Genomic DNA, 21,878 nt, shown 5'->3' with positions numbered 1-21,878 from the left:
CCCACTCTCATCCCATCCCTAGGGTCCCATCCAGTCCCATCCCATCCCATCCCACCCCTGGGGTCCCATCCCATCCCACCCCTGGGGTCCCATCCCACACCTGGGGTCCCATCCAACCTCTGGGGTCCCATCCCACCCCTGGGGACCCATCCCATCCCACCCCTGGGGTCCCATCCCAACCCTGAGGTCCCATCACACCCCTGGGGTCCTATCCCATCACACCATTGGGGACTCATCCCACCCCTGGGGACTCATCCCATGCCTGGGAACCCATCCCACCCCTGGGGTCCCATCCCATCCCAATCCTGGGGTCCCATCCAGTCCCATCCCAACCCTGGGATCCCATCCCACCCCTGAGGTCCCATCCCATCCCACCCCTGGGGACCGATCCAGTTCCCATCCCACTCCTGGGGTCCCATCCCATCCCACCCCTGGGGTCCCATCCCATCCCACCCCTGGGGACCCATCCCATCCCAACCCTGGTTTCCCATCCCGTCCCATCCCACCCCTGGGGTCCCAACCCGTCCCATCCAGTCCCATCCCAACCCTGGGGTCCCATCCCACCCCTGAAGTCCCATCCCTGGGGTCCCATCCCAACCTCAGGGTCCCATCCCACCCCTGGGGTTCCATCCCTAGGGTCCCATCCCATCCCAACCCTGGTGTCCCATCCAGTACCATCCCAAGCCATCCCACCCCTGGGGTCCCGTCCCAGCCCTTGGTGCTGCAGGGTACCGGTGGGGTTGCCAGGGTTGATGATGCACAGCACCCGTGGGCAGCAGTGCCGGCGGCCCTCGGCCAGCGCCCGCCGCAGCTCACTCAGCGCCAGTGCCCAGCAGCGTTCGTCGTCCAGGTAGTAGCCGAGCTGCACGGCCCCCAGCTCGGCGATGGTGGCCGAGTACAGCGGGTACTGCAGGATGGGCATCAGCACCCGCGTGCGAGAGGGCGCCCAGCCCGTCACCAGCAGCTTCAGGATTGTCTGAGGGCATTGGCATGGCATGATGGAGGGTGACGGGGGGCTGCGGACACGATGGGGGGGGACACGAGGATGGTGAGGGGAGAAGGTGATGGTGAGGGGACACGGGGATTGTGGAGGGGAGAAGGGGGTGGGGAGGGGACACGGGGGAGATGAGGGGACATCGAGATGGTGAGGGAACATGGGGCTGGTGAGGGAACACGGGGCTGGTGAGGGAACACGGGGGTTTTGGAGGGGAGAAGGGGGTGGTGAGGGGACACAGGGATGGTGAGGGGAAAACGGGGTTGGTGAGGGGACAGGGGGTGGTGAGGGTAAAAGGGTTGGTGAGGGGACACAGGGGTGGTGAGGGGAAAATGGGTTAGTGAGGGGACACGGGGGGCGTGAGGGGACATGGGGGGGTGAGGGGACACGGGGACGGTGAAGGGAGTAGGGGATAGTGAGGGGACACAGGGGTGGTGAGGGGAGAAGGGTTGTGAGGGGAGAAGGGGATGGTGAGGGGACATGGGGGTGGTGAGGGGACACGGGGGGGGTGAGGGGAAAAGGGGCTCGTGAGGGGACACGGGGGTGGTGAGGGGAGAAGGGGAAGGTGAGGGGACAAGGGGGTGGTGAGGGGACATTTGGCAGGTGAGGGGACACGGGGGTCGTGAGGGGTCACGGGGCTGGTGAGGGGACACGGCGGGTTGAGGGGACACTGGGATGGTGAGGGGAGAAGGGGGTGGTGAGGGGACACGGCGGGGGTGAGGGGACACTGGGATGGTGAGGGGACACTGGGGTGGTGAATGGACACGGGGATGGTGAATGGACACGGGGATGGTGAGGGGACAATGGGATGGTGACGGGTACAGTGTGGGCACAGGGATGGTGAGGGGACATGGGACTGGTGAGGGGACACAGCGGGTGGTGAGGGGACACGGGGGTTGGTGAGGGGAGATGGGGATGGTGAGGGGAGAACGGGGTGGTGAGGGGACACGGGGATGGTTAGGGGACAAGGGGATAGTGAGAGGACACAAAGGTGTGGGCACAGGGATTGTGAGGGGCACAGTGTGGGCACAGGGATGGTGAGGGGACATGGTATGGGCACAGGGATGGTGTGGAGCACGGTGTGAGCACAGGGATGGTGTGGGACACTGTACATGGACAATGAGGGGACATTGTGTGGGCATAGGGACGGTGTGGGGACACAGTGTGGGCACAGGGATGGTGAGGGACATGGTGTCAGCACAGGGATCATGAGGGGACATGGTGTGGGCACATGGATGGTGAGGGGACACAGTGTGGGCATAGGTAAGGTGGGGGGACACGGTGTGGGCACAGGGACAATGAGGGGACACGGTGTGGGCACAGGGACTGCGTCGGACATGGTGTGGGCATAAGGATGGTGTGGGACAAGGTGTGGGCACAGTGATGGTGTGGGACACGATGTGCGCACAAGGATGATGTGGGACACGGTGTGGGCACAGGGATGGTGAGGGGCACAGTGTTGGCACAGGGAAAATAAGGGAAGACAATGTGGGCACAGGGATGGTGAGGGGACATGATGTGGGCACAGGAACAATGAGGGTCCCATCCCAGTCTCATCCCACCCCTGCAGTCCCATCCCAATCCTATGCCATCCCACCCCTGAGGTCCCACCCCTGGGGTGCCATCCCATCCCAACCCTGGGGTCCCATCCAGTCCCATCCCATCCCACCCCTGGGGTCCGATCCCATCCCTAGGGACCCATCCCACCCCTGGGGTCCAATCCAGTCCCATCCCACCCCTGGGGTCCCATCCCATCCCACCCCTGGGGACTCATCCCACCCCTGGGGTCGCATCCAATCCCAACCCTGGGGTCCCATCCCATCCCACCATTGGGGTCCCATAGCACCCCTGAAGTCCCATCCCACCCCTGGGGTCCCATCCCATCCCACCCCTGGGGTCCCATCCCACCCCACCCCTGGATACTCATCCCACCCCTGGGGTCCCATCCCATCCCACCCCTGGGGTCCCATCCCACCCCTGGGGTCCCATCCTACCTCACCCCTGGGGACTCATCCCACCCCTGGGGTCCCATCCCATCCTACCCCTGGGTCCAATCCAGTCCCATCCCATCCCACCCCTGGGGTCCCATCCCACCCCTGGGGTCCCATCCCACCCCACCCCTTGGGACCCATCCCAACCCTAGGGTCCCATCCCAACCCATCCCATCCCACCCCTTCGGTCCCATCCTATCCCAACCCTGAGGTTCCATCCAGTCCCATCCCATCCCACCCCTGGGGTCCCCATCCCATCCCACCCCTGGGGTCCCATCCCATCCCACCCCTGGGGTCCCATCCCACCCCTAAGTTCCCATCCCTGGGGTCCAATCCCAACCTCCGGGTCCCATCCCACCCCTGGCTCCCACCCCTGGGGTCCCGTCCCAGTCTCATCCCACCCCTGGAGTCCCATCGCAGTCCTATCCCATCCCACATCTGAGGTCCCACCCCTGGGGTCCCATCACATCCCAACCCTTGGGTCCAATCAAGTCCCATCCCATCCCATTCGATCCCAACCCTGGGGTCCCATCCCATTCCATCCCATCCCACCCTGGGGTCCCATCCCACCCCTGGGGTCCCATCCAGTCCCATCCCAATCCTGGGGTCCCATCCCATCCCTGAACTCCCATCCTTGGGGTCCCATCCCAACCTCAGGGTCCCATCCCAGTGTCATCCCACCCCTGGAGTCCCATCCCAGTCCTATCCCATCCCACCTCTGAGGTCCCACCCCTGGGGTCCCATCCCAACCCTGGGGTCCCATCCAGTCCTATCCCATCCCATCCCACCCCTGGGGTGCCATCCAGTCCCATCCCAACCCTGGGGTCCCATCCCACCCGTGAAGTCCCATCCCTGGGGTCCCATCCCAACCTCAGGGTCCCATCCCAGTGCTATCCCACCCCTGGAGTCCCATCGTAGTCCTATCCCATCCCACCCCTGAGGTCCCACCCCTGGGGTCCCATCTCATCCCACCCCTGGGGTCCCATCCAGTCCCATCTCATCCCATTCCATCCCATCCCACCCCTGGGGTCCCATCCCATCCCACCCCTGGGGTCCCATCCCATCCCACCCCTGGGGATCCATCCCACTCCTGGGGTCCCGTCCCAGCCCTTGGTGCCGCAGGGTACCGGTGGGGTTGCCAGGGTTGATGATGCACAGCACCCGTGTGCAGCAGTGCCGGCGGCCCTCGGCCAGCGCCCGCCGCAGCTCACTCAGCGCCAGTGCCCAGCAGCGTTCGTCGTCCAGGTAGTAGCCGAGCTGCACGGCCCCCAGCTCGGCGATGGTGGCCGAGTACAGCGGGTACTGCAGGATGGGCATCAGCACCCGCGTGCGAGAGGGCGCCCAGCCCGTCACCAGCAGCTTCAGGATTGTCTGAGGGCACAGGCATGGCATGATGGAGGGCGACGGGGGGCTGCGGACACGATGAGGGGGGACACGGGGATGGTGAGGGGAGAAGGGGATGGTGCGGGGAGAATGGGATGGTGAGAGGACACAATGGTGAGGGCACAGGGACGGTGAGGGGACACGATGTGGGCACAGGGATGGTGTGGGGAACAGTGTGGGCATAGGGATGGTGAGGGGAGACGGGGCTGGTGAGGGGACATGGGGCTGGTGAGGGGAGAAGGGGCTGGTGATGGGATACGGGGGTGGTGACGGGAGAAGGGGCTGGTGAGGGGACATGGGGATGGTGAGGGGGCACGCGACGGTGAGGGGAGAAGGGAACGGTGAGGGGAGAATGGGACGGTGAGGGGACACGGGGGACGGTGAGGGGACACGGGAGTGGTGAGGGGACACGGGAGTGGTGAGGGGAGAAGGGGTTTCTGAGGGGATATGGGGGGGGTGAGGGAACATGGGGATGGTGAGGGGGCACGGCGACGGTGAGGGGACACAGGGGTGGTGGGGGGACAAGGGGGTGGTGAGGGGAGAAGGGGCTGGTGAGGGGATACGGGGGGGGTGAGGGGACATGGCGACGGTGAGAGGAGAAGGGGACGGTGAGGGGACACGGGGGGGTGAGGGGATAAGGGGTTGGTGATAGGAGAAGGGGGTGGTGAGGTGACATTGGGATGGTGAGGGGAGAAAGGGGTGGTGAGGGGAAACGGGGCTGGTGAGGGGACACAGGGGTTGTGAGGGGAGAAAGGGGTGCTGAGGGGACACGAGGTGTGTGAGGGGACACGGGGGTGGTGAGGGGAGAAGGGGATGGTCAGGGGACACGGGGGTGGTGAGGGGATACGGGGGGTTGAGGGGACACGGCAGGGGTGAGGGGACATGGGGATGTTGAGGGGACACGGGGATGGTGAGGGGACACCAGGATGGTGAGGGGAGAAGGGGATGGTGATGGGAGAAGGGGAAGGTGAGAAGACACGGGGAGGGTGAGGAGATACGGGGGTTGTGAGGAGAGAAGGGGGTGGTGATGGGAGAAGAGGTTTCTGAGGGGACACGGGGGCGGTGAGGGGACACGGGGGTGGTGAGGGGAGAAGGCGATGGTGAGGGGACACGGGGACAGTGAGTGGACACGGGGGTTGTTAGGGGACACGGGAGTGGTGAGGGGAGAAGAGGTTTCTGAGAGGACACGGGGGGGGGTGAAGGGATACAGGGGCGGTGAGGGGACATGGGGGTGGTGAGGGGAGAGGGAGTTGCTGAGGGGACATGGGGCTGGTGAGAGGACACGGGGGGGTGAGGGGAGAAGGAGTTGCTGAGGGGACATGGGGCTGGTGAGGGGACACGGGGGGGGTGATTGGATAGGGGGGTGGTGAGGGGAGAAGGGGGTGGTGAGGGGACACGGGGGGAGTGAGGGGACACGGGGGTGGTGACGAGAGAAGGGGGTGGTGATGGGACACGGGGAGGGTGAGGGGAGAAGGGGGTGGTGATGGGAGAAGGGGTTTCTGAGGGGATACATGGGGGGGTCAGGGGACACGGGGGCGGTGAGTGGACATGGGGGAGGTGAGGGGACACGGGGACGGTGAGGGGACACAGGGGGGGTGAGGGGACACGTGGGTGGTGAGGGGAAAAGGCGATGGTGAGGGGACCAGGAGGTGGTGAGGGGACATGGGAGGGGTGAGTGGACACGGGGATGGTGAGGGGAGGAGGGGATGGTGAGGGGAGAAAGGGATGGTAAGGGGACACGGGGGTGGTGAGGGGACACGGGGATGTTGAGGGGAGAATGGGATTGTGAGGGGACACGGGGGTGGTGAGGGTAGAAGGGGATGGTGAGGCGACACCGGTATGGTGAGAGGATAAGGGGATGGTGAGGGGAGAACGGGATGGTTAGGGGACACGGGGGTGGTGAGGGGAGAAGGGGATATTGAGGGGACATGGGGCTGGTGAGGGGACGGGGGGGGGTGAGGGGAGAAGAGGATGGTGAGGGGAGAAGTGGATGGTGTGGGGACACGGGGATGGTGAGAGGAGAAGAATAATGCTTTTCCCAAGTGCCTTCGGGTGACATGGGACGGTGAGGGTGGGGGGCACCCACAGGGGAGGGGGCACCCCAGGAGCACCCATGGGTGGGGAGGGGGTGGGGTGGGACAGGACACCCATCAGAGTCCAGAGATGTATAAAGAGAGTTATTAATTAGAAGCCCCTAATTATCAATCCAGATGCTGATTTCTCCTCGGGGTTGGGGGGGCCATGGAGGGGAAGGGGGGGGGGTCCCCAAAGTGGAGGGTCTTCAAGGTGGGTGTCACAAGGAAGGGGGTCCCCAAAGTGGTGGGTGTCCCCAGGGGAGGGGTCCCCAAAGTGGGAGTTCTTAAGGTGGGAAGGGTCCCCAAAGTTGAGGGGGATGTCTCCAAGGTGGAAGGGGGGGGGGGGGGTCACTGAATGGGAGGGTGTCCTTAAGGTGAGGGGTCCCCAAAGTGAAGGGAGGCGTCCCCAAAGTGGGAGTCCTTGAGGTGGGGGGGGTCCCCAAGGTGGGTGTCACTAAGGTGGGGGTGTCCCCAAAGTAGGGAGGGAGGGTCCCCAGGGTGAGAGGGGATCCCCAAGATGGGTGTCCCCAGGGGGAGGGGAGGTCCTCAAGGTGGGTCACCGAGGTGGGGGGGTCCCCAAGGCGCAGGGTGTCCCCAGGGTGAGGGGGGGTCCCCAAGGCGCAGGGGGTCCCCGAGGTGGATGTCACAGGGTGAGGGGGGTCCCGGGGTGGGGGGACCCCCAGCGCTACCTCCCAGCTCTGCTCACTGCCAGGCGTGGGGGGGAGGGGGCACAGGGGGAGAGTGGGGGGTGACACCGGTGTGTGGGGGGGGTCCCCCAGGGCCGGGAGGGGTCCCCACTTCCTCTGTTCCCATTTAACCCTTCACCCCCTCAGCTTTTGTATTTCCCCTCTCTCTTTTTCCCCTTTTTCCCCCTTTTTTTCCGTTTCAGCCTTTTATTTATTATGAAGCCGACTCCGAGCATCTCCCCGAGCCCCCCCACCCCCGCGGCTGTGGGACCCTCCCCGCGCGTGGGCCGGGGGCGTGGGGGGGGGGGATCCAGATTGGGGGGAGGGGTCCAGAGGCACCACCCCCCCGCCCCTCCCCCCACGGCGTGTGAATAAAAAGCGTCTGGCTGGTGCTGCTCGTTCCCTCTGGAGCCCGTCAGTGGGGGGCTACGGGGGGCTATATGGGCTATGGGGGGCTATATGGGCTATAAGGGGGCTATGAGGGGCTGTAGGGGCTATGCTGAGGCTATGGGGGGCTACCAAGATACTATGGAGGCTATGAGGAGGCTATGGGGGGCTATGAAGGGTCTATGGGGGGCTATGAGGGGGATATGAGGAGGCTATGGGGAGCTATATGGGCTATAAGGAGGCTATGGGGGGCTATAGGGGCTATGAAGGGGTTATAGGGGATATGAAGGGGCTATATGGGCTATGGGGGGCTATATGGGCTATAGGGGCTATGAGGATGCTATGGGGGCTATGGGAGCTATGAGGGGTTTATAGGGGCTATGAAGAGACTATGGGGGGCTATGAGGGGGCTATAGGGGCTATGAGGATGCTATGGGGGCTATAGGGGCTATGGGGGGCTATGAAGGGGCTATAGGGACTATGAGAAGGCTGTGGGGGGCTATGAAGGGGCTATAGGGACTATGAGAAGGCTATGGGGGGCTATGAAGGGGCTATAGGGACTATGAGAAGGCTATGGGGGGCTATGAGGAGGCTATAGGGGCTATGAGAAGGCTATGGGGGGATATATATGGTGTCTATAGGCTTCGGGGATGCCTATAGGGATATATGTGGGTGCCTACAGAGTTATGGGGGTGTCTGTATGGTCATGTGTGTGTCTATAGGGATACGTGTGTGTGTGTCAGTAGGGTTATGGGGGTGTCTATAGGGATATATGTGGGTGCCTATATGGTTATGGGGGATGCCTATAGGGATCTATGGGGGTGTCTATAGGGTTAAGGAGGTGTCTGTAAGGTTATGGGGGTGTCTCTAGGGGTACGTAGGAGTGTCAGTAGGGTTATGGGGGTGTCTGTAGGGATATATGTGGGTGTCTATAGGGTTAAGGGGGTGTCTGTATGAGTGTCAGTAGGGTTATGGGATGTCTCTAGGGATATATGTGGGTGTCTATAGGGTTAAAGGGGTGTCTGTAAGGATCCGAGAGGATCCCCAATGGATCCTGGGCAGAACCCCCCAAAAAAAAGACCTCAACGGACCCAGGACAGAGGCTGGATGGATGCCGGATGGATCCCAACCGGATCCCAGCACAGAACCCAAACAGATCCTGGACAGTCTCCCCCAAAAAGACCTAAATGGACCCAGAGCAGAGGCTGGATGGATCCCAAATGGATCCCAGGCAACCTCCCCCTCCCCAAAAGGCTCTGAATAGACCCAGGATACAGCCTGGATGGATCCCAGCCCAGAGACAAAACAGATCCTGGACAACCCCCCCCCAAAAAGACCCTAAATGGACCCAGGACACAACCTGGATGGATCCCAGCCCAGAGACAAAACAGATCCTGGACAAAACCCCCCCAAAAAGGCCCTAAATGGACCCAGGGCAGAGCCTGGATGGATCCCAGACAAACCCCCCCCTCCCCAAAAGGCTCTAAATGGACCCAGGACACAACCTGGATGGATCCCAGCCCAGAGACAAAACGGATCCTGGACAAAACCCCCATGAAAAGACTGTAAATGGACCCAGGGCAGAGCCTGGATGGCCCCTGGATGGATCCCAGATGGCCCCTGGATGGATCCCAGCCAGATCCCATTTGGCCCTTGCACCTGCTTTGGGATTTTGAGGCTTTTCCCCTTTTTTTCTGCAGCTTTTCCTGGATGACACCAAAGTGAAGAACTTCATCACTTGCTTCAAAGGTACTGGGATCCCCCCAAAAGCCCCCCAAATCCTCCCCCTCAAAAATGACCCCTCAAAATGCCCCCAAAAACCAAAATCCTCCCAAAATTATCCCCCAGATCCTCTCTGACCCCTTCCAAAGACCCAAATCCCACCCTAAAACCCCCACAAATAAGCCTCCCAAATCCCCCCAAAAAACCAAACCCCAACTCCCCCCGACCTCAAAAGCCCCCAAATCCCAACAATCCCCCTCAAATCCCCCCAGAGCATCCCAAAACCTCCCAAATCCCCCCCAAAAAGCCTCCAAATTCTCTCCAACCCCCCCAAAAATGTCAAAATCCACCCAAACCCCCCAAAATATCCCCCCAAACAATCCCCAAAGTCTCCAAATCCCCTCAAATCACCCCAAAAAACACAAAAGCCCCCCAGAAACCCCCAAATCCTCTCCAGCCCCCCCAAAATAAATCCCCCGAAAATCCCCAAAGCCCCCAAATCCCCCCCAAAAAACCCCAAATCCCCTCCAACTCTCTCCAAAAGCAATCAAAATCCCCCCAACCCCCCCAAATCTCCTCAGAACCCCTCCAAAAAACCAAATCACCCCAAAATCCCTCCTCCCCATCACCATTCAGTAGCGTTTTAGCCTTAATTAGGGTCTTTAATTAGAGACTCATCTTTATTTGGGGTCTCATCTGTATTGGGGGGGCTGTGGAGTGGGGAGAAGATACTCTCATCCCCTTCATTGCCTTTGTAGGTGCCAAAACATCCTCCTCTCAACCTAATTTGCATATTAATCACCGCCTTAATTAACCACTTCCTGCCCTTAACTGCTCCCAGGCACTTGGTAACACTGATCCCTACTCACCCCCCCCCCCCCCCCCCCCCCCGGTCCCCCAAACCTCCCTCAGCCCCTTCAATTCGCTTTCCCATTAAGGAACACCCCCCTTTCTCCGGTGTTAATTAGGGGAGGGTTAATTAACGAGGGTGTGAGATTAATTAACGTTGCCTTCCTCACTCACCTGGAGCTGAACCCTGGCAGCCTCTATGGGAGGGTTCATTATGGAGAATTGGGGGTTAGTTAGGAGGGTTGGGGTTAATTAGGAGGGTGGAAGTTAATTAGGAGGTTTAGGGGTTGATTAGTGGGGTTACTTAGGGTCCATCCTGGCAGGTATCACCTTCCTCTTCCTCACTCCCTTAGCAGTGGTTGTTCTGAGCAGGTTTAATCATGAGAGGACTGAGGGTTGGAGGTTAATTAGGAGGGTTGGGGTTAATTAAGAGCACTGGGGGTTAATTGTGGGAAGGGGTTATCCCAGCAGACGTTGCCTTTCTCATCTTCTTCTTCCTCACCCTCCCTTAGAATCGCAGTGGTTGTTTTGAGGGGGTTAACCATGGGGGGACTGGGGGTTAGTTAGGGGCGTTGGAGGTTAATTAGGGGGATTGGAGGTTAATTAGGAGCACAGGGAGTTAATTCAGGGAAGGGGTTAATGATGGTTTATCCCAGCAGACGTTGCCTTCCTCCTCCTCATTTTCTTCTTCCTCACCCTCCCTTAGAACCGCAGTTGTTCCAAGTGGGTTAATCATGGGGACACTGGGGGTTAGTTAGGGGGGCTGGAGGTTAATTAGGAGGGTTGGAGGTTAATTAGGAGCACACGGAGTTAATTGTGGGAAGGGGTTAATGATGGTTTATCCCAGCAGACGTTGCCTTCCTCCTCCTCTTCTTCCTCACCCTCCCTTCGCAGCCCCGCAGCGGCCGTTCCCAGCGGGCTAACCACGAGCGGCGATGCGGCTTAATTAAAAGGGGGGGCTGTTAATTAAGGAGAGGCGCGGGTTAATGAGGGTCCATCCCGGCAGACGTGACCTTCCTCACGTTCTTCTTCACGCGGCTGGAGCGGAACCGCAGCGGCCGCTACGAGCGCGAATTCCCGTTCGTGTCCCGCTGCGGCGCGGAGCGCAACCTCCTGCGCTGCGAGCACAGACCCATCGTCTTCACCCGCCTCCTGCCCCCGGACGCCTCCTCCTCAGCCTCCTCCTGCTCCCGCCGCGCCGTGCTGTCGTTCTGCGGCGGCGGGGAGCGGCTGGCCGTGCCGTTCCGGCCCGAGGCGCTGGTGATGCTGCCGGAGAACGGGCGCTTGTACCACCCGGCGCCGGGCCGGGCGGGGGGCGCGGGGCCGGTGCGCTCGGCGCTGGCTCTGGAGTGGGGGTCCCGCTTGGAGTACGAGCAGGGGCCGGAGCAGCCCCCGACTCACTTTTGGTGGGAGGGGAAGAGGTATCGGCTCACGGGGGAGCTGGTGCAGCTGCTGCGGGGAGGGGAAGGGGCGGGGGAGGCGGAGAGCGGCGGAGCCGCGGGGCGGGGGTGAGGCTTGGAGGGGGTGGGAAGGGGCATTGCATGGCCCCGGGCGAGGAGGAGGAGGAGGCAGAGCTGGTGCTCAGCCACACCGTGTGGCTGATGCTGTGGTGAGGTGAGCGTTGCTGGTGCCAGGGATGTGGGTGTTGTGTGTGGGTCCCCCCACTGTGATATTAAAGGTCTTTGGCAATTGAAATGAGCCTAGAGGTGATGGGTGCCACTGCAGCAGTGTGGGTGCAGCTGTGGAGAGGTTGGTGCTGCTATGGTGAGGTTGGTGCAGCTGTGGTGGGTGACACACGGTGCTACTGCCACAGTGTGGGTGTCCCCACGGGTGCTGCCACGGTGACAGTGTTGCTGCCACACTGTGGGTGCCACTGTGGTGATGTTGGCTGGTGTGTAGAGGGAAGGGAGGTTCTTCAGAGGGATGTGGCCATGGGCTGAGGTTGTCCGAGGGCAAGGAGCCAGCAGCGTGCCCAAGGGGGCAAGAAGGCCAGTGGCAGCCTGGCTGGGCTGAGCAGTGGGGTGGCAGCAGCCCCAGGGCTGTGCTCAGTGCTGGGCCCCTCACTCACTGCCACAGGGACACTGAGGGGCTGCAGGGAGAGAAGATGCACTGGGAAGCTCTGGGCTAAATGAGGGTACCTGAGGCAAAGGTTCAGTCTGCAGAGAACGAGGCTCAGAGGAGACCTGATCACTCTGACTCCCTGGCTGTGGCTGAGAGGGTCGGTCTCTGCTCCCAAGTTAAAAGCTACAGGCCAAGAGGAAAGGGGCTCAGGGTGCCCCAGGGGAGGTTGAGGCTGGAGCTGAGGCAGAACTGTTTCCCTGAGAGGGGTGTCAGCCCCTGTGCCAGGCTGCCCAGGGAGCTGGGGGAGTGCCCAGCCCTGGAGGGGTCCCAGAGCCGTGGGGCTGAGGTGCTTGAGGGCCGTGGCTCAGTGGTGCCTGTGGCACTGTGGGGTCAGGGTTGGACTCCAGCAGCTCAAAGGGCTTTTCCATCTGTAATTCTCTGGTCAGTGCCCTGTGTGCCAGAACAGCAGCCAGCTCTCTCCTTGGTCCATTAAAAGCAGAAGAGCTCCATCCCCTCCGCTGAGCTCTGCCACTTCCTCCTGCCAAGCATCCCAGGAGGACTTGGGTTAATCGGGCAAGGTGGGGTTGGCTTTAATGAACTCACCATAACCGAGTGGCACAGCCCAGAGCCCGGCACAGCGCCCCGAGGTGAAGCTTCCCTGGGGGGGGGATGCTACAAGCTGAAGTAGTCGATGGCTCCGTAGCGCTGGAGGCTGGTCGCCCACACGGCGTCTGCTCTACCCGCGCTCGCCAGCAGCCGGCACAGCTCCGCCGGGAAACCCTCCTCCCCCTGCGTGGGGGTGTGGTGGCCGGAGCCCCGCGGCGGCTGCGAGTAGCCCACGAGGCGCAGGTCGGGCAGGGCCGCGCAGGGCCGGGCCAGGCCGCCCAGCGCCGCCGCGCTCAGGGGGGTGCCGAGGAGACCGAGGCAGCGCAGGCGGCGGCAGCGGCGCAGCGCCGGCAGCAGCAGCTCCAGCTCCGTGTCCCCCAGCTGACACTCCAGCAGCTCCAGCTGCAGCAGCGAGCACGAAGCGGCTTCCAGCAGCGTCCGCAAGGGTTGCAGGAGGCTGGGGGACGTGAGGTTGTGGCCGCTCAGGTCCAGCTGGAGCAGGGAGGGCGCGTGGAGGCTCGAGGACAGGAAGATGAGGTCGGAGGGGAGCAGGCAGCAGAAGGCCAGCGCCAGACTCTCCAGGGGAGTCTGCAGCTCGCTGGGAGGACAGGGTGGGGTGGCAGAGTGGGGAACCCCCAAAGCACCCCCAAACCACCACGAGGCTCCCCCACCTCCAAATCCCCTGAGGCCCTCCCCAAACCAGCCACAGACCCCTAAAACCCTGAGGCTGCCCAAATTCCACCCCCAGGATCCCCCAAAATCCCTCAGCTCCCTCAAAGTCTCCCCCAACCCCCGTGAGGTATCCCCAAAGCTCCTGAGACCAGACCCCTGAGCTGGGGCAGAGCTGCTCTGGGACTCCATCTCCTCATAAGTGTAGACAGTTGCACAGTGCCAAACTGGGCAACTCCCCTAAAACCCCCTGAGCCAAGGCAGAGCTGCTGTGGGACTCCATCCCCTCTTAAATCTTTGCCCACAGGGTGTAGAAAGTTCCCCAATGCCAAACCCCAACCCCAAAACACCCTGAGGCTGCCCAAAACATCTTCAGGCACCCCAAACCCCTCTTTTATGCCTCCCCTGAGCCGAGGCAGAGCTGCTGTGGGACTCCATCCCCTCTTAAATCTTTGCCCAAGGGGCAAATGCCAAACCTTCCAAACCCTCTCCCCAAAACCCCCTGAGTCCAACCCCTGAGGTAGTGCAGAGCTACTGTTGGACTCCAGCCCCTCTTAAATCTGCCCCCACAGGGTGTGGGTGATACCCCAATGCCGCCCCCCCCCCCACACACACATTCCCTCCCGCTGCAGCGTGTGAAGGTTTTGGAGTCCCTCCCCCAGCGGGCAGCTTACCCCAGGAGCTGCCTGAGTCTCCCAGAAAGCCTGGAGGAGTACAAATCGAGTTCCTTGAGGGCAGGCAGGGCCCGGAGGTGAGCGGCCAAGCAGTGGATGCCGGCGTCCGTGCCCGGGGGCCGGGTGGCACATGTCCACGTTGCTGTAGGGCAGCTTGAGGCTGCGCAGCGCGGGGAAGCGGCTGAGGTGAGGCAGCACTGCGCACAGCCCCGCCAGCCCCAGGTTGTTGAAGCGTGAAACAACTCTGCGGACGGCGGCAGGCTCCAGGGAGTCCAGCAGGGAGACGACGGTGGAGACGGAGAGCTCCTCGGCGTGGAAGTCGCGGCAGAGCAGGTGCAGGGGGGCGCAGGGCGAGCGGAGGGCGGCGCGCAGCAATAGGCGCGTAGCAATAGGGCACCCCTAAGCCAGCCCCCATCAATAGGGCATCCTATAGCACCCCTAAGCCAGCCCCCATCAATAGGGCATCCTATAGCACCCCTAAGCCAGCCCCCATCAATAGGGCATCTTAGAGCACCCCTAAGCCAGCCCCCATCAATAGGGCATCCTATAGCACCCCTAAGCCAGCCCCCATCAATAGGGCATCCTGTAGCACCCCTAAGCCAGCCCCCATCAATAGGGCATCTTAGAGCACCCCTAACCCAGACCCCATCAATAGGGCATCCTATAGCACCCCTAACCCAGACCCCATCAATAGGGCATCCTATAGCACCCCTAACCCAGCCCCCATCAATAGGGCATCCTATAGCACCCCTAACCCAGCCCCCATCAATAGGGCATCCTATAGCACCCCTAACCCAGCCCTCTATCTATAGGGCATCCTATAGCACCTCTAATCCAGCCCCCATCAATAGGGCATCCTATAGCACCCCTAACCCAGACCCCATCAATAAAGCATCCTATAGCACCCCTAAGCCAGCCCCCATCAATAGGGCATCCTATAGCACCCCTAAGCCAGCCCCCATCAATAGGGCATCCTATAGCACCCCTAAGCCAGCCCCCATCAATAGGGCATCCTGTAGCACCCCTAATCCAGCCCCCATCAATAGGGCATCTTAGAGCACCCCTAACCCAGCCCCCATCAATAGGGCATCCTATAGCACCCCTAAGCCAGCCCCCATCAATAGGGCATCCTATAGCACCCCTAAGCCAGCCCCCATCAATAGGGCATCCTATAGCACCCCTAACCCAGCCCCCATCAATAGGGCATCCTATAGCACCCCTAAGCCAGCCCCCATCCATAGGGCATCTTATAGCACCCCTAAGCCAGCCCCCATCAATAGGGCATCTTAGAGCACCCCTAACCCAGCTCTTTATCTATAGGGCATCCTATAGCACCTCTAATCCAGCCCCCCATCAATAGGGCACCCCACAGCACCCCTAGATCTGCACCTCATCAATAGGGTACCCCTAACCCAGCCCTCTCTCAATAGGACCTCCCATAGCACTCCTAACCCTATCCCCCATTAATAGGGCACCCTATAGCACTCCTAACCCAGCTCCCCATCAATAGGGAACTCCAGGGCAGGACCCCTCTTAATGAGGGGTACCCCCAGCACCCCATAAAGGAAGCCTACAGCAGGATCTCCAACACCCCCCTTCCCTCCCTGGGCCCCCCTGTGCTGCCCTCCCCCCCCTGACCCCCCTCAGCTGCCCTCACCCCCCCTCGATCCCCAGGGTCCCCTTCAGCTGCCCTCACCCCCCCCAATCCCCGGGGTCCCCTTCATCTGCCCTCAATCCCCCAGTCCCTGGGGACCCCTTCAGCTGCCCTCACGCCCCCCAATCCCCGAGGCCCCCCTCAGCTGCCCTCACGCCCCCCCAATCTCCGGGGTCCCCTTCAGCTGCCCTCAACCCCCTAATCCCCGGGGTCTCCCTCAGCTGCCCTCACGACCCCAATCCCCGGGGACCCCTCAGCTGCCCTCAGGCCCCCCAGTCCCCGGGGACCCCTCAGCTGCCCTCACGCCCCCAGTCCCCGGGGACCTCTCAGATGCCCTCACGCCCCCCAATCCCCGGGATCCCCCTCAGCTGCCCTCACGCCCCCAATCCCTGAGGCCCCCCTCAGCTGCCCTCACGCCCCCCAATCCCCGGGATCCCCCTCAGCTGCCCTCACGCCCCCACTCCCCGGGGACCCCTCAGCTCCCCTCACGCCCCCCCAATCCCCGGGATCCCCCTCAGCTACCCTCACACTCCCCCAATCCCCGGGGACCCCTCAGCTGCCCTCACCCCCCACAATCCCCGGGGTCCACCTCAGCTGCCCTCACCCCCCACAATCCCCGGGGTCCCCCTCAGCTGCCCTCACGCCCCCAATCCCCGGGATCCCCCTCAGCTGCCCTCACGCCCCCAATCCCGGGGGACCCCTCAGCTGCCCTCACGCCCCCAATCCCGGGGGACCCCTCAGCTGCCCTCACGCCCCCCAGTCCCCGGGGACCCCTCAGCTGCCCTCACGCCCCCAGTCCCCGGGGACCCCTCAGCTGCCCTCATGCCCCCAGTCCCCGGGGACCCCTCAGCTCACCTCCCGCCCGCCGCCCCGCTCCCGCCGGGCCCCTCACGGCCGCGCTTCCAGGCATTGGCACTGCACCCCGGCACCGCCCCTCCGCCAATCAGAGCGAGAGTTTCACCACGGAAGGCGGGCCCGGCGTCGTTACTAGGTGCCGCCTGCCATCCTCGCCCGCCCATTGGCTGCCGCCGTGTCTGTCATCGCTTCCTCCCTTCTTATTGGCTGAAGGGCGGCGGCAGCGGGAAGTTCGGTCTGAGCCCCAGACGCTGCGGTCCCTGCGCGGCTCCGGGAGGTCTCGGATCGCCCCGGGCCGGGGAACGGCCCCGCTCCGCACGCCATGGAGCGGCAGCGGGAGGTCAAGGCCCTGCTGAAGAGCTGGGAAGCGGCTTTTGTCCGGGAGCAGCGGAGGAAGCCCGGCCAGGTGCCCGCTGCGGGGGGCGGGGATGGGGAGGGGCGGCGGGGCAAAGTGGGGTTTTAATGGGGTTCTGAGGGGAAAGGTGGAGTTTTGAGAGGAAAAGTGAGGGGTTTTGTGAATTTCTGAGGAGCAAGTGGGAATTGGGAGGAGCTTGGAGGGGAAAAGTGGGGTTTGGTGGAGGTTTGAGGGGAAAAGTGTTTTTTTGTGGGGTTCTGAGGGGAATAAAGGTTTTTGTAGAGCTTTAAGGAGAAAAGAGTGGGGTTGGTTGTCTGCTGAGGGGGAACAGTGGAGATTGGTGGGGTTCTGAGGGGAAAAGTGCGGGCTTGGTGGAGTCTGGAGTGGAAAGGTGGAGGTTCGGTGGGGTTTTGAGGGTGAAAGTGGGTTTTTGATGGGGTTCTGAGGGGAAAAGTGGAGTTTTGGTGGAGTGTTGAGGGGAAAAGTGGGGGTTTGGTGGATTTCTGAGATACAAGTGCGATTTTAGTGGAGCTCTGAGGGGAAAAGTGGGGGTTTTGTGGAGTGTTGAGAAGAAAAGGGGTTTTAGTGGAGTTCTGAGTGAACAAGTGGCGATTTGGAGGATTTTTGAGGGTAAAGGTAAGTTTTTGGTGCGGTTCTGAGGGGAAAAATGGGTTTGGGCAGAGTTTTGAGGGCAACATTGGGTTTTACTGGAGTTTTGAGGGGAAAAGTGGGGGTTTGGTGGAGTTTTGAGGGGAAAAGTGTTTTACTGTGGGGTTCTGAGGGGAATAAAGGTTTTTTTAGAGCTTTAAGGAGAAAAGAGTGGGGTTGGTGGTCTGCTGAGGGGGAACAGTGGAGATTGGTGGGGTTCTGAGGGGAAAAGTGGGGGTTTGGTGGAGTTTTGAGGGGAAAAGTGGAGGTTCGGTGGGGTTTTGAGGGTGAAAGTAGGGTTTTGATGGGGTTCTGAGGGGAAAAGTGGAGTTTTGGTGGAGTGTTGAGGGGAAAAGTGGGTTTTTTTTGTGGAGTGTTGAGAAGAACAGTGGGTTTTACTGGAGTTTGGAGTGAAAAAGTGGGGATTTGATGAATTTTTGAGAGTAAAAGTAGGTTTTCGGTGTGGATCTGAGGTGAAAATGAGTTTTTGTGGGGTTTTAAGGGGAAAAGTAAGGTTCTGGTGGAGTGTTGAGGGCAAAAGTGGGGTTTTGGTGAGATTCTGAGAGGAAAGAATTGGGTTTTGATGGTGTTGTGGGGAGAAAGTGGGATTGTGGTGTAGTCTTGAGAGGAAAACTGGGTTTTGGCAGAGTTTTGAGGGCAAAAGTGGGGGATTTGTGGACTTCTGAGGAACAAGTGGGAATTAGGAGGAACTTTGAGGGGGAAAGTGAAGTTTTGGTGGAGTGTTGAGGGGAAAAAGTGGGGTTTTGGTGGAGCTTGGAGTTAAAATTGGCTGTTCAATGGGTTTTTGAGGGCGAAAGTGGATTTTTGATGGGATTCTGAGGGGGAAAATGGATTTTTTGGTGGAGTTTTAAGTGGAAAAGTGGAGGTTTGAGAAGAAAAGTGGGGATTTGGTGGACTTAAGAGGAACAAGTGGGATTTTGGAGGAGCTTTGAGGGGAAAAGTGGAGTTTTGGTGGGGTTTTTAGATTAAAAGTGTGGGTTTGGTGTATTTTTAAGGGCAAATGTGGGATTTTGTGGACTTTGGAGTGGTAAGGTGTGGGTTTGGTGGATATTTGGGGCAAAAGCGGGGTGTCTTGTGGTTCTGAGGGAAAAAGAGAGGGTTTGGTGGTCCACTGAAAGGAAAATGAGTTTTTGTGGAGTTTTAAGGGGAAAAGTGGGGTTTTGGTGGGGTTTTAAGATGAAAAATGCAGTTTTGGTGGAGTTTTCAGATGAAAAGTGGAGTTTTGGCTGCCCTCACGCCCCCCCAATCTCCGGGGTCCCCTTCAGCTGCCCACACGCCCCCCAATCCCTGAGGCCCCCCTCAGCTGCCCTCACGCCCCCCCAATCCCCGGGATCCCCCTCAGCTGCCCTCACGCCCCCCCAATCCCTGAGGCCCCCCTCAGCTGCCCTCACGCCCCCCAATCCCCGGGATCCCCCTCAGCTGCCCTCACACTCCCCCAATCCCCGGGCACCCCTCAGCTGCCCTCACCCCCCACAATCCCCGGGGACCCCTCAGCTGCCCTCACGCCCCCCAGTCCTCGGGGACCCCTCAGCTGCCCTCACGCCCCCCAATCTCCGGGATCCCCTTCAGCTGCCCTCACGCCCCCCCAATCCCCGGGGACCCCTCAGCTACCCTCACGCCCCCCAGTCCCCGGGGACCCCTCAGCTACCCTCACACTCCCCCAGTCCCCGGGGACCCCTCAGCTGCCCTCACGCCCCCACAATCCCCGGGGACCCCTCAGCTGCCCTCACGCCCCCCAGTCCCCGGGGACCCCTCAGCTCACCTCCCGCCCGCCGCCCCGCTCCCGCCGGGCCCCTCACGGCCGCGCTTCCAGGCATTGGCACTGCACCCCGGCACCGCCCCTCCGCCAATCAGAGCGAGAGTTTCACCACGGAAGGCGGGCCCGGCGTCGTTACTAGGTGCCGCCTGCCATCCTCGCCCGCCCATTGGCTGCCGCCGTGTCTGTCATCGCTTCCTCCCTTCTTATTGGCTGAAGGGCGGCGGCAGCGGGAAGTTCGATCTGAGCCCCAGACGCTGCGGTCCCTGCGCGGCTCCGGGAGGTCTCGGATCGCCCCGGGCCGGGGAACGGCCCCGCTCCGCACGCCATGGAGCGGCAGCGGGAGGTCAAGGCCCTGCTGAAGAGCTGGGAAGCGGCTTTTGTCCGGGAGCAGCGGAGGAAGCCCGGCCAGGTGCCCGCTGCGGGGGGCGGGGATGGGGAGGGGCGGCGGGGCAAAGTGGGGTTTTAATGGGGTTCTGAGGGGAAAGGTGGAGTTTTGAGAGGAAAAGTGAGGGGTTTTGTGAATTTCTGAGGAGCAAGTGGGAATTGGGAGGAGCTTGGAGGGGAAAAGTGGGGTTTTGGTGGAGTGTTGAGGGGAAAAGTGGGGGTTTGGTGGATTTCTGAGATACAAGTGGGATTTGAGTGGAGCTCTGAGGGGAAAAGTGGGGGTTTTGTGGAGTGTTGAGAAGAAAAGGGGTTTTAGTGGAGTTCTGAGTGAACAAGTGGCGATTTGGAGGATTTTTGAGGGTAAAAGTAAGTTTTTGATGCGGTTCTGAGGGGAAAAATGGATTTTGGCAGAGTTTTGAGGGCAACAGTGGGTTTTACTGGAGTTTTGAGGGGAAAAGTGGGGGTTTGGTGGGGTTTTGAGGGGAAAAGTGTTTTACTGTGGGGTTCTGAGGGGAATAAAGGTTTTTGTAGAGCTTTAAGGAGAAAAGAGTGGGGTTGGTTGTCTGCTGAGGGGGAACAGTGGAGATTGGTGGGGTTCTGAGGGGAAAAGTGGGGGTTTGGTGGAGTCTGGAGTGGAAAGGTGGAGGTTCGGTGGGGTTTTGAGGGCGAAAGTGGGTTTTTGATGGGGTTCTGAGGGGAAAAGTGGAGTTTTGGTGGAGTGTTGAGGGGAAAAGTGGGGGTTTGGTGGATTTCTGAGATACAAGTGCGATTTTAGTGGAGCTCTGAGGGGAAAAGTGGGGGTTTTGTGGAGTGTTGAGAAGAAAAGGGGTTTTAGTGGAGTTCTGAGTGAACAAGTGGCGATTTGATGAATTTTTGAGGGTAAAGGTAAGTTTTTGGTGCGGTTCTGAGGGGAAAAATGGGTTTGGGCAGAGTTTTGAGGGCAACAGTGGGTTTTACTGGAGTTTTGAGGGGAAAAGTGGGGGTTTGGTGGAGTTTTGAGGGGAAAAGTGTTTTTTTGTGGGGTTCTGAGGGGAATAAAGGTTTTTGTAGAGCTTTAAGGAGAAAAGAGTGGGGTTGGTGGTCTGCTGAGGGGGAAAAGTGGAGATTGGTGGGGTTCTGAGGGGAAAAGTGGGGGTTTGGGGTTTTGAGGGGAAAAGGTTTTTTTTTGTGAGGTTCTGAGGTGAATAAAGGTTTTTGTAGAGCTTTAAGGAGAAAAGAGTGGGGTTGGTTGTGTGCTGAGGGGGAACAGTGGAGATTGGTGGGGTTCTGAGGGGAAAAGTGGGGGTTTGGGGTTTTGAGGGGAAAAGGGTTTTTTTGTGGGGTTCTGAGGTGAATAAAGGTTTTTGTAGAGTTTTAAGGAGAAAAGAGTGGGGTTGGTGGTCTGGTGAGGGGGAACAGTGGAGATTGGTGGGGTTCTGAGGGGAAAAGTGCGGGCTTGGTGGAGTCTGGAGTGGAAAAGTGGAGGTTCGGTGGGGTTTTGAGGGTGAAAGTGGGTTTTTGATGGGGTTCTGAGGGGAAAAGTGGAGTTTTGGTGGAGTGTTGAGGGGAAAAGTGGGTTTTTTTTGTGGAGTGTTGAGAAGAACAGTGGGTTTTACTGGAGTTTGGAGTGAAAAAGTGGGGATTTGATGAATTTTTGAGAGTAAAAGTAGGTTTTCGGTGTGGATCTGAGGTGAAAATGAGTTTTTGTGGGGTTTTAAGGGGAAAAGTAAGGTTCTGGTGGAGTGTTGAGGGCAAAAGTGGGGTTTTGGTGAGATTCTGAGAGGAAAGAATTGGGTTTTGATGGTGTTGTGGGGAGAAAGTGGGATTGTGGTGTAGTCTTGAGAGGAAAACTGGGTTTTGGCAGAGTTTTGAGGGCAAAAGTGGGGGATTTGTGGACTTCTGAGGAACAAGTGGGAATTAGGAGGAACTTTGAGGGGGAAAGTGAAGTTTTGGTGGAGTGTTGAGGGAAAAAGTGGGGTTTTGGTGGAGCTTGGAGTTAAAATTGGCTGTTCAATGGGTTTTTGAGGGCGAAAGTGGATTTTTGATGGGATTCTGAGGGGGAAAATGGATTTTATGGTGGAGTTTTAAGTGGAAAAGTGGAGGTTTGAGAAGAAAAGTGGGGATTT

At 60.3% G+C, this 21,878-nt stretch overlaps 1 protein-coding gene across 1 annotated transcript; it reads left to right on the top strand.

Moving 5' to 3' along the window:
* Positions 1-5,916: 5,916 nt before the first annotated feature.
* LOC133627308 (UPF0598 protein C8orf82 homolog) lies at positions 5,917-11,599 on the top strand. The gene is made up of 4 exons (XM_062011951.1): positions 5,917-5,925; positions 7,333-7,424; positions 9,219-9,265; positions 11,094-11,599. The coding sequence occupies exons 1-4, from the start codon at positions 5,917-5,919 to the stop codon at positions 11,597-11,599; spliced, it is 654 nt and encodes a 217-aa protein (XP_061867935.1).
* The last annotated feature ends 10,279 nt before the right edge of the window (positions 11,600-21,878 follow it).

The sequence above is a fragment of the Colius striatus genome, chromosome 19 (assembly GCF_028858725.1).
Source record: "Colius striatus isolate bColStr4 chromosome 19, bColStr4.1.hap1, whole genome shotgun sequence".
NCBI lineage: Eukaryota > Metazoa > Chordata > Aves > Coliiformes > Coliidae > Colius > Colius striatus.
This window is presented reverse-complemented; position numbering and strand designations above follow the sequence as displayed.

Coding starts and splice junctions, on each gene's coding strand:
- LOC133627308 (XM_062011951.1), top strand. Junction 7,425..9,218: donor CCCGCGCGTGGGCCGGGGGC/GTGGGGGGGGGG, acceptor TTTTCTGCAGCT/TTTCCTGGATGACACCAAAG. Junction 9,266..11,093: donor CTTCATCACTTGCTTCAAAG/GTACTGGGATCC, acceptor CCATCCCGGCAG/ACGTGACCTTCCTCACGTTC.